The sequence below is a fragment of the Podarcis gaigeae genome (genome assembly GCF_964106915.1).
Source record: "Podarcis gaigeae genome assembly, chromosome: 15".
NCBI classification, from domain to species: Eukaryota; Metazoa; Chordata; class Lepidosauria; order Squamata; family Lacertidae; genus Podarcis; species Podarcis gaigeae.
In genome coordinates, this window is record NC_139692.1 from 20615501 (window position 1) to 20627893 (window position 12393).

At 41.7% G+C, this 12393-nt stretch overlaps 1 protein-coding gene across 3 annotated transcripts in view; it reads right to left on the reverse strand.

The window, feature by feature from the left end:
* The window catches only part of SIK2 (salt inducible kinase 2), an 83479-nt gene that overhangs the window by 63471 nt on the left and 7615 nt on the right, over positions 1–12393 (reverse strand). For all 3 annotated transcript variants that reach the window (XR_014558243.1, XM_083713954.1, XM_083713953.1), the window contains exons 2-3: positions 7071–7187; positions 1182–1245 (exon numbers count right to left, since the gene is read on the reverse strand). Coding sequence is in view for 2 of the 3 variants with exons in the window: in XM_083713954.1 (XP_083570080.1) it covers positions 1182–1245; positions 7071–7187 (181 nt within the window). In the remaining variant the exon portion in view is untranslated. The remainder of the gene's footprint in view (positions 1–1181; positions 1246–7070; positions 7188–12393) is intronic.

A 12393-nucleotide genomic window follows, 5' to 3' on the forward strand; every position in this document is an offset into this window, starting at 1 on the left:
ACAGTAATTAAGTACTGGGAATGTACAATTGCCTCCCTGACTAAAATGCAGAATAAAATCAATGAAGTATCCAAAGGAAAGGTAACAAAAAGCTATTGATTCCCCAGAGATGTCAACAGGTTCTTTATCCCAATATACCAGTTCCTAAACTCTGCTCCTGGACCAAAATTATGTATCATTATTCAAAAAAGCCTTGGGGTACTGTTGGAAGCAGGTAGGGTAAAGAAGAGGACTTTTTTTACACCACTGTTCTCCCAGCACCTCCAGAAACTTATTCCACCAAGAGTTCTGGGAGCCAGGGGCCAATGATAACATCTGTGCAGGAAACCAGAAGCCCTTGCCCTCTTTGGACACTAACATAGTGTTAGTCAGGCCTGGTGCTTGGCAACAAGCTTCTAAGGTATGGGGCTATTTTCTTCCCTATGGAAACCCTTTCTCCAGCAGGTTCCTCCACAGGTTCGGAAAGTCAGGAGCTGCTGAAGGAACAGGACAAATGAAATTGTTGCCCTGTTTTATTATGTAAACTGCTCTGAATTTGTTGTTGTTGAAAAGTGGTTGATTCAAATATTTATATGCAATACATATTCAGGACAATTTATTTTCAAAGCTACCACTTTCACTTATGGATGTTAAGTTGCCATCTCGAGAATAGCCCCGTCTCTAAAAGCTCCACAGCATTTCCCTGACAAGCTGCATGGCTAGTTTCTGGATTGCGACCAGACAATCCTGGCACTACACAGTGTCTTACAAATTTATCAAAAGCACAGGTCAGTTTGTACAAATGGGGAACTTCTATTTGTTCAGTGGCAAGGCTAAATGATAAGAACTCCATATAAGAAGAATAATAGATAAAGGACAAGAAAGACAAGAAAAAGACAAGAAAACCAGTTTTCGGATTGGAAATATACTAATATTTTAACAACTTTCAACTGCCAAGAGTCAACACTATTGTGAAATGACAAACTGGCCTACAACACATTTTATTTGCTAACCTACTGAGCAAGAGATGACGTAATGCTCATGAATTAGTTTTATATGAAAACCTCCTTTAAAAGAGAAGTGAGTGCAGTAAAAAGTTGATCTAAAGCTTCTATTTTTAGAATGAAAACAATCCTCCCACAACTCACAGTATTTAGCTGCTTAAATAAACTATCAAGCTATTTTTAAGTGAAAAGACTTACCAAATATTTCTCCATTTTTGGCATATTCTGTCACAAGGTACAACATGCTTTTGGTCTCCATTACCTATTGATGGAAAAATCACACATTAATAGGCGAAAAGAATTTTAAAAACAAAATCCTAGAAATTTCTCAATAACACCCCTGCCTCTCAAAACACATCACAGGTGGCCTTTAAAAGCCTAATATTCTCATGCTACAAATATTCTAATTTAAAAGTATGATTAAGCAGCTCCTTAAATTAGTGCCTAGACAGTGTCTTTGTTTCCTGGCCATGAAGTTCGTTAAGAGGATGTTGAGATTTCCCAGGAACAATTTTGAGACTTAGTCTAAAGGCAGTAGGACTTCAGCCAATACACCCAAGCAATTGCTTTGCTCAACTCCTAAATTACCAGGAGACTAGATAGCATCTGGGGTCTTAGCATTGGTGTTCATGATGCTCTAAGGTAACTAACAGATACTGTGGGAGGGAAAAAGAGAAAAAACAACCACAATGCAATGTGTTCTTAATCTTGGAGACAGGGTCTCAAGAGTTTGGTGAATCATGAGAGTCCACTTATACAATATCAGAATCATTATTATTCCGGCCTTCTCTCTGGGAAGGTGAAGTTGAGTACGTACTGTTACAAAACAGCAACATGAATGTAAATCAAAAGCTATATCTAACAAATGGGACCTTATTAACAATGTACAGTAGTGTATACCCATCCCCTGGTAATGGGAATGCTCCTGTCTGACAGCCATGTTCTCCTACTCGGTATTATACGACAGTCAATGTGGTGCTCCACCAGATGCTAATGGACAATTCCCATCGGCCCCATCCAGTATGGCCAATGGTGAGGGATAATGGGAGTTGTCATTCAACAGCATCTGGAGGACACCTCATTGGCTACCCTTGCTATATGAGTATGATGTGAATGCACATGAGATCGCTGCCCTGCTGAAGCTAGGCAGGTCTGCAAGGGAGGTCTGGGTCAAATCAGCACCTGGATGGGTGGCCACCTGGAAACCACACATACACCATCTTGGGTTCCATGATAAAGGACATTAATATAAGAAAGCAAAAACGAATAAATGATTGGAAGTTCAAATGGTGCATTCTACTCTTCATTCATTCATTCACACACGGCATGCTAAGTCTTCCTTGTGCATTTTTTCCTACTTAAGTTTATTTATTTTTATTTTATTTATTTTTGTTAATTAAAAAAAGGAACCAAATATCTTTACATGCATATCCAAGGTATGTTGGCCCCTAATTATCCTCTCATTACATTGTCATCTTTTTCCTGGACACTTTCTTTTAAGCCTTGCTTTGTCACTGGTTGTTGTAAGCACAAAGTGAGCCTCAAAGTTCTCACTGAATAGGTTACCTGGCTGGTAACCTATTTAACAGCTCATAGAATGAGATTGCAGAATGAACTCTCCTTAAACTCTGAACTGCTGATCAGGATTTTTCAGTCTTGAAACTAAGATTCCTTTTTAAATTGGTTATTTTACAATACAGGTACATATTCTTAGGCATCCACATAAACCTAAGCAAAAAGCTAGTCTACTAGCTCTGATGCTACAATAGATTTTAGCTTTTTGTATTTTCGGTTAATACATCCTCTCTACTCTTTTATGAAGCTTCTTTACCAGGGGCCTTAACTGAATACAAAAAAAATGTGATGTTGGCACCTAGGAACGCAAACTATTTTTCAGCTCTGTGCAGGGCTAATGCTGTGGAATTGTATCATCTCCTGAGAATTTCAAATACTTTTTCCAAATCTGGCCTCTGCCTCTGCTCAATCTAATACAGTTTGCAAACCATCATGACAGAGAGTGCACTGCTGGCACTAAATGAATGTTAAGTTCATTTAATGTTAAAATATCCAATGGGCTTACCAATAAAAGTCAAGATAGAAATGCTTTTAATAATTGTAATAAATTGTATTAGTGAATTACCAGAAGTCATAACATTATTTTGTACCACCATCAACAAAACATGACCAGAATTTAATCTGGATTCCGTAATCAAGTTTCATGTCCTGCCCAAAGTGAACACTTTTGGTATCAGAATTCAGGTGGCAACCTTTTCTGTTGCCAAGGTAACTGTGCAGCCACCCTCTGGTAAGGGTGACAAGCAATCAGTCACTCCCCCAAATCTGTAGCTGTAGAGGTGGGCAGGGATCATCCTAATGCTTAAGCAGCTATCTCTGCCCTCTCCCTAGTTCCAAGACTGGGAGGGTTTGGTTGCTGGAGGAGAGATACTTCAGAGAAGTCAAGGCAGCAAGCTCCCCACCCTTCTTGCAGGAAGGTTTCTTGGCTGCTTGGAGGCAAGGTTATACCTGAAAGCTCCCCAGTGGCCTTTCTCAGGAGAAAAATGATGTGGTGTGGTGCCCAAGCTGCTAAGCTTCACCAGTAACTTAGTTCCTGCTGGTCTCTCTTGCAGGTTTTCTTGGGCAGTGCTAGGAGATGCACCAAATGCCTCTGTCCAACAGAGGGGCAAGGTCAGTATGTTTTCTGCCTTCCTTTCCTGCAGAAAAGGCTAATGGTGGCTACCTTGGAGGGGAATGATTCACAGGCAGATAGAAACAAAAACTGAACCCAAAGCGGTAGGATCCATCTGCTATGGTGTCCAAAGCAAATGGAAAAGGTCACATTAACCTTGCCATTAACCTAGCCTACTCTCCCTTCCCTCTTTTCAATATGAAATCATTATATAAGCATATAATAGGAATGAGTGTGATACCCTCTCATTATTGCTCAATGTGAGATTAGTCACCATACATTTCTTGTTTGCATGCACATTTGGCTCCTAGCTGACCTGTGAGCGTCTACCTGCAATCCCAATATGCATGGGAGTTTTAAAAAGAGGTTGCTTATTAATAAAAACTGTGAATTCTTGAAAAGTGGTGATTGTTTAGGGGTGGGGAAGTATGAGTGGTGGTAACTAGCCACTTTTACATCAAGATTGCAGACCACAAGACTGTTATGTTCTTTTGACTACTGGAACAACTCTCCTTTCTGCACTCCAGGTTAATTTAAAAAACAACCCAAAGTAACATGTTTGTTTCATACTATTAGAATTGTATCCCTTGATTTATAGGTTGCTGTCAAGATTAAGACTTGATTTAATAAAGCTGAACCACTAGACTATTTCTAATGGTAAAATTAAAACTAACAAGACAGACCTCATTAAATCAAATCTTCCCTCTTAAACAGCAGGAAGGTTCCTATTTTGCTTGAGGCATCAACACTTAATGGGAACAATCCATTAATGTCACTGGGACACAGAGCATACAAGATGGCTCAGAACTAAAACTCCTGTTTAAATTTACATTGGATATAATCTACTGGCATTTTATTCCACACAGATGTGTTCTGGAATAAGTTCTGTTCAATTCATTAGGCATAGTTCGGGAAGCATTCTTGAACTGTATCCTTTATCGACATATTCAGCATCTATATTTGATTACGCGTTTACTGTATGGCAGGGTCAGCCAACAAGATGCCCTCCAAATATCATTGAACTCCATAAGTCTCAGCCAGCATGGCTAATGGCTAGAGGTGATGGGAGTTTAAGACCAACAAGATCTGGCACTACATTGGCTACCCCTGCTCTATTATGATGTTCAGCTCATGTAAGGCACCAAATGCAAAATAGAACGGCAAAACCTGAATGCCCACTCTCAGCTTCAGTTTAATTTTTTTTTTTTTTTGCATTTCAAACAGCTACCTACTCAAAATAAAAGCTAAGTTCACCAAACAAACAACACTGCTTTAACTTTGATATAGAGATGAATGCTTGATCACATAATAATTTGGACCGATTCCTGCATGTGCCCTGCCATCAGACATGTGAGGTTTAATGGAGGGCATGTGGCCTTTGAAAAGCTTTGATGGAGACTTAATTTATGCTTAACTTGTGCTTACAATGAAAATCTTGCCTGTGACACTGGATTGGGTGTGGGTGTGGGTGTGCGTGTGCGTGTGTGTGCAAAGAAGAACAAACAGTTTAGGGCATGTAAACATTTTAAGCAAATTTAATGGCTCCCCATAAGGAAGCTGAGAACTAGGGAAGCCTACAAAATAGTTCTCAGAACCTTGACAAACAACACTTCCTGGAAACTTTGGGGGAAGCAATGACATTAAAAAACAAATCTATACTAGTCACATCTGTAGCATAAATGGGCCCTTGGGTTCAGATTTAAGCATTAGCAACCCAAACACTCTAGCAGCATCAGGCTAACACATTAAAACAAAGCGATGGAGTCATGCCTGAAAGAATGATTTCCCACCTTCACACAATCAAGGTTTAGAGCAAATCAAGTACCATAATGGGGAAAAGAAAATCAGGTTTAACCAAGCAGATTTATAAAAAAAGTTCTCCAGTTAAAACACACATTAGCAAAATCCATATCCAAAGCTTTAGCTCAGTTTTAGACAGTTCTCTTTTCCACTCTAGGAAATTTATTTTGTAGATTGTACTATTGTATTGAATTCTCATTGGCTGTGATCACACATCACATTAAATACAGTGGTACCTCAGGATGTGAACGGGATCCGTTCCGGAGCCCCGTTCACATCCCAAAGCGAATGTAACCCGCGTCCACGCGTGCCACGTTTCGGCGCTTCTGCGCATGATGTCATTTTGTCGGTCTGTGCATGCGCGCACGGCGAAACCCGAAATTAACACACTCTGTTACTTCCGGGTTGCCGCGGAGCGCAACCCAAATTTGCCTAACCCGAAGCGTATTCATCCCAAGGTATGACTGTAAAAGCAGATGCAAGCAAGTGGTGGGTTTTGTATACGCTGCTCAAAATTCCTGCTTCACTCTTCCCCTACTCCTGGATAAACCTTGGCTTACAGCTTGCAGTTTGTTTGGAGAGAAACAAACCACAAGCCTGGGTTAGGTGACACAACAAGCCATAGCTTGTGGTCTGTTGCTCCCCGTGAGGCATGGCCAGGAATAGGAATAGTGTGAAGAGGGCACTTTTAAGCAGTGTGCAGAAGCATGCTACTTATTCTCAGTAAATATAATTATGGTTTGACATAGGCATAGGCAACTATTTTCTGCCAGATCACATTGCGGCCAACCCTCCATGGGCCACGTCTGATGAATGGGTGAGGTCACCCTTTTGACATCATCAGGTGACTCTGACCCCCAGGCAAAACAGAGTGGCTTCCCTTTGGCACCAAAGTTAAACAGCACTGACTGCAAGCTGAGCTCGGAAAGGAACAATCAGTAACTGTAGGGTACATTCTTAATTGTTCCTTTGCAAGTACAGCTTGCATTCACACTGTTTCACTTTGGCTAGACATCAGATTCACTTGGAGCTCCTGATTGCGATGGGCAAACCTGGCCATTGTCACAGAAGCATTCAGGTCAAATTGCATATTTCATAACAAACAAGATACTATAAAAGATGAAATAATTCTGACCCACCTGGACCTGGCCTTATGGTGGCTATGAGAGAGGCAATATCATCAAGTGACTGAACTTCCACACTAAGCAGATTCCCTGCACTCTAACCTAAAACCTACTGGGTGTCTGTTCCTGTCAACAAGGGTCTTGGGCTGACTGGGGAATCTGTCAGATGTCTAGCTTTCCTTGTCTGTGGCTGTTCAAGTTAATGGGAGTTCAGTCCCTGTGAATTAATGAATTATTCAAAACCATTCTGATGTCATTGTTCACAAACAACCAAGTAAAAACCTGCTCTCATATATACCGATTTTTAATTATTTCCAGATTTATAAACCTGCTAGATTTATAAAACTGCCACATAAAAACTCCAACCAACAGCAACCAGAAAAAACTTACAATACAGGTCTTCATGGGATACAGGGCTTAATTCCCACAAACTCAAACCCTTAACATGAAGATTTGGCAGGGAATACAGCTACGTACCTGATAAAGCTTGATAATGTGTGGGTGGTCCAACATTTTCATTATCTGCACTTCACGATAAATTTTCTCCAGGTTCACCGAATCTAGCTGGGATTTGTCAATGATTTTTATTGCCACCTAGAACCAATTACAAGAAGAATTTTTAAAGTCGGCTTTGCCAAACCAGGTCAAAAAGGTAGTATATAGGTTATGACCCAATTTTTTCTTTATTTTTTTCTAAGAGAACTACAGTGTTATACTCACAAAACAAAGTATTTTGGAGGGAATTTGAAAATACACTTAACATGTTAGCACGCAGGTGCTCAACACTTCCTTTGTAACAGACACTTGGCCAGAACTTTAGTAAAACATGATTACATTTTATTATACACAGGGGAGTCTACTTTCACATTTTATGCTAAAGAGGAACAAGATGTTTCAAAACAAACAGGACCCCAATAGGAAAGTCCTGAGGGCCAGCATGCCATGGAAATGAAGATCTCTATAGCATTTTCCCTGTGCCATTCCATTCTACCTGCTGCTTTCTAGTAATAGATAAGAACAGAATTTTGCACTTTGTCTTGATGTTGTCTGAACCAACTTTGCAAAAACTCATAATCTTAAAGCAACTTCAAACCATGGTTCCATCATCCTGGCTTGTTCCAAAGCAGATTATCTATTGTGGCCCAGTTCAGACAAACCAGGAAACTGTAGTTAAGAAAGGCTGTAGCATGTGCCTTTGCAAAGGCAAAAAGACTTGCACACATTTGGGCTGAAGGCAATATATGATCATTCACAAGTGAATAATAGATATTGCAACTCATTCTGCAACCTCAAGGCCGCTTTGAATTAGTGATCCTTTAGTAGCAGTCCACAGGCTAAATAAGAAATCATTACTTATTGGGGGATGTTGCAGGTTTGGGGGGGGGGGCGCAATCAACAAACCAAAAGCTACTTGGCACATGCAAGTTTTCCTAAAGTAGCTTTCTGCATCCCAGCCAATTGCTTAGAAGCTTGTTCCCACTAGTAATAGACAACTTGATATTTTAAAAAAATCTCATGTGCCTACTCTATTAATAAGAACCCCCATGTACTAACCCCCCATAGAAGTTGTTGATTACAAAAATACAATTTAAGCAGAAATTTGCATAGTATTTCATATTTAGTACAAAAACAAAATCAACGTAGTTTGAATTATTGCATACACTTTATTTTAACTGTGATTAATGTCTCATACATAAAGTAATTTATAATCACACTGTTAGGACTTGAGAATAAGCTCTCCTTAGGGAAACTCACCCCACTTAAATACAGCTCAGCTTATCTACAGTGTGGGCAGGTTGTTGTTTTTGGTTGTTATTATTGCACATATTTTTGAGTTTTTCTATTGTAAACTGCCCTGTGATCTTTGGATGAAGGGAAGTATAGAAATTTAATTAATAATGATGATGATGAAAAAATACACTCTAGTTTTGGGCTTGAAAACCCCCAATTCTCAGGCAATGGCGTGGAAGGAGTTATAAAGAAATGCAGTAATGAGTTCACAGATACATTTCAAATGCAAATGCAAATGAATGTGTGAATGTGCAACTGAAAATACTACATGGATCAGTGGACAATCTTGCTTCAGTGCCTGAGCTGAATGACCTCTGAAAAACTGTAGCAATGGTTACCAACATCATATACAAGCATGGCACAAAATCTTTGTGGCATGGAATTGGTTTGATATGGAAAGCATGGAGACTACAAAATTGGACAAAGATGTATTCTCAGCAGCCCCTTCAACAGCAGAAATCCTTCTTCTGGCAGGATTCACCCAAGCCCCAGGATCTTTCAGAATCACTGTCATTTGTTATGATGTTTAAATATTAAGAACCTACTGGGTTGTGGGGTGTGTGTTAATTTGTATTTTGTGTTTCTACTTTTTCCATTTATTCCTATATGTCTATTTTTTTTTCCATTATATGCCCCAAACATTTGAGATGGTGCAGGGCAGAAGACTGAAGAAAAAGGAATGATTCTTGATTGCTTGAATGTTCTGTGTTTGTATTAAGTTGTTTCTTCTGCAGTGGACATCTATTTTATTGCTGTGTGGCCCTTGCTATTATGATATACCATATCATCTGGATTGATCTCAAACTGCTATATTAAATAATACATTTTGTTTTAAGGAGCATTCCTTAAAACAAAATGTATTATTCAGGAGCATTCAGGATCCTGATCAGGATCCTGATTCAGTGCAGGACTTGATCTAGAAATGGATCTTCAGGTTTCTTACAAATCTATGAAATTTTCTTGATCCAAGATCTCCATGAGAACTGATCCAGCATGGAGAGATCAACTTCCCTTTAGCAGTACAGTGATGCCTCGCAAGACGAAATTAATTCGTTCCACAAGTCTTTTCGTCTTGCGAGTTTTTCGTCTTGCGAAGCACGGTTTCCCATAGGAATGCATTAAAAATCAATTAATGCGTTCCTATGGAAACCGCCTTCAAACCAGGTCCGGGGACAGTCTGTCCCCCGACCTCTTCTGAAGGCCGGTGGGGGGCGAAAGTCTTTGCTCCCCCCCCCCCGTTTGCCTTCCCGGGACAGCGGAGACTTCTCCGCTGTCCCGGGGCGGTCTTAAAATGCTGGCGGGCGGCAGCGAAGCCTTCACTGCCGTCCCCCAGCATTTTAAAAGCCCCTGGGACAGCGGAGACTTCCCGGGGCGATTTTAAAATGCTGGCGGGCAGCAGCGCTGCCGTCCGCCAGCATTTTAAGATCACCCCAGACAGCGGAGAAGTCCTCCGCTGTCCCGGGGTTTTAAAAATGCTGGTGGGCGGCAGCGAAGGCTTCGCGGGCAGCAGCGCTGCCGCCCGCCAGCATTTTAAGATCACCCCAGACAGCGGAGACTTCTCCGCTCCCGGGGCGATTTTAAAATGCTGGCGGGCGGCAGCGCTGCTGCCCGCGAAGCCTTCGCTGCCGCCCACCAGCATTTTAAAAACCCCGGGACAGCGGAGGACTTGTCCGCTGTCTGGGGTGATCTTAAAATGCTGGCGGGCGGCAGCGAAGGCTTCGCGGGCAGCAGCGCTGCCGCCCGCCAGCATTTTAAAATCGCCCCGGGACAGTGGAGGAATTATCCGCTGTCCCGGGGCGATTTAAAAGCCCCCGGGAAGGCAGGCAGGGGGGACAAAGACTTTTGCCCCCCACCGGCCTTCAGAAGAGGTCCTGGACCTCTTCTGAAGGCGGGCGGGGGGCAAAAGTCTTTGTCCCCCCTGCCTGCCTTCCCGGGAGAGCGGAGAAACGCAGCGCTGCGTTTCTCCGCTCTCTCGGAAGGCAGGCAGGGGGGAGCAAAGACTTTTGCCCCCCGCCCGCCTTCAGAAGAGGTCCAGGACCTCTTCTGAAGGCCGGTGGGGGGCAAAAGTCTTTGCTCCCCCCCCCCGCCGCCTGCCTTCAAAAGCCATCCGGGATAGCGGGAAGCGCTTTCCTGCTATCCCGGACTGCTTTTAAAATGCTGGCGGTGGGGAGCAAAGCCTTTCGGCCCCCGCCGGCCTTCCTGGACCTCTTCTGAAGGCCGGAGGGGGGGGAAAGGCTTTGCTCCCCACCGCTAGCATTTAAAAGAGGTCCCCGGAGATTTCCCTATGGGCTTTCTTCTTGCGAAGCAAGCCCATAGGGAAATTCGTTTTGCGAAGCGCCTCCAAAACGGAAAACCCTTTCGTCTAGCGGGTTTTTCGTCTTGCGAGGCCTTCGTCTTGCGGGGCACCACTGTATAATCACAGCAAATTTAGTTGCATACCCACAGCAAATTAAGAAGACTTCACTCACTGAATTTAGACAACTATCTGGTCCTATATAGAGACCTATATCCTCCGATATATATGTAAAGTGCTACAACTACTAATAAATGACTTAAGTGACCATGTAACTAGAGCTTAAAGCTCCAATCCTGCAAGAAGCTGCTTAAAGCTTCTATTTTCTTTGTTTAAGACCAAACAGGCATTCAGGAAAAGTGAATGTCAACACTCTTTTGAAGAGGAATTAAACCCACACTTCCTTTGTTTACCCAATAGATAACTAACCTGTGAAAATGTCACAAAGTATCATTAAGATTAGCAATGCTTTTAAAGAAGGGTGAACGACTGATGAATCATTGAAACATAAAAACTTACTAGAAGCAGAAGCTAGTAGAATTTTTATCCTTCCTAGACACCTCAGCTGCCATGCAAGTGTATAAAGGTACATTAAGCTACATAGTCCTATTAAAAACTATATGGAGTCAGATACTGTCAATAGTCAGGCAAGGCAGTGACTGTCTCTGGGATCTCAAGGATCTTTTCCAGTTCTGCTCCTATTGTGCTACTAAAGAACATTTTGGTTAAACTAAAATCTGGGGGCATCCTCATCTCTCGCCCATACACCACTCTCCTTTTTGCTCACTCATTCAGAAAGCAGAAATTCGTCTTATCCCACCCCAGCCATGCTAAGACACTGCAAGAGATTTTGAGATTGCAGGTGCATCTGTTTTGCAAGTCAAGGGTATTCATTGATAATCACGACAGCTCACCCTCTTCATCATGCATAAAACCATGCAGCAGCATTGACTTCAAAGTGGTTACAAGTCAAGGAGGGACTCAGAAGGCAAACACAACCATTTCTTATTGTAACTTTGGAAGCAGCTCCTGGCCACAAGGAAAACAAATCCTGATTGAGCAAAAAGCTTAATTATTTATAAATGTTTGGCACAGCAGTTTCTTCTGCTACAGTCCAGTATTTCCTGAAGTGGGAAAAGGATATGTCTATGTTTTCTATAATGTTTAAGAATCAAACTCAAAGAAGATGTGGTGTCTTCAGAACATTTCTCCAAGAGCCCATCTAGCTTGAAACAGTACAAAATAACTAGCTGATGGCAGAAACTTCAAATCAGGTTAACTCCCAAAGATGTGACCACAAGTTTAGGCCACAATTTAGAAAGCTGATTAAGTACAAAGGAGAAGTTCAGGTTGGGGGGCACTACAAAACTGAAATTCGGTTTAAAAAGTGGTCGGGCAGCTCAGCAAGGATCAAAATTGCTGAAAAAGAAGAACATATGGTGACTTGGCAATCATAGCTGATCTGTCCAAATGTATTTGAGTTGTACTTCAATTGTTCTTTATTTCAATTTAATAAAAAGGAAGATCTTTTCCTTGCATTTATTTGTGGCCAAGAGCATAATGAAACTCCAGGAAGAACCTCCAGAATAGAGACCACATTTTCAAAAGTGTGGAAATACTTGCAATTTTCCTGTAAACTTGGTTCCAGATTCACAGTGCTAATCCATCTTGCTGCTACTCCCCCAATCTCTCCATGCTATGGATATCTGCTAGCAA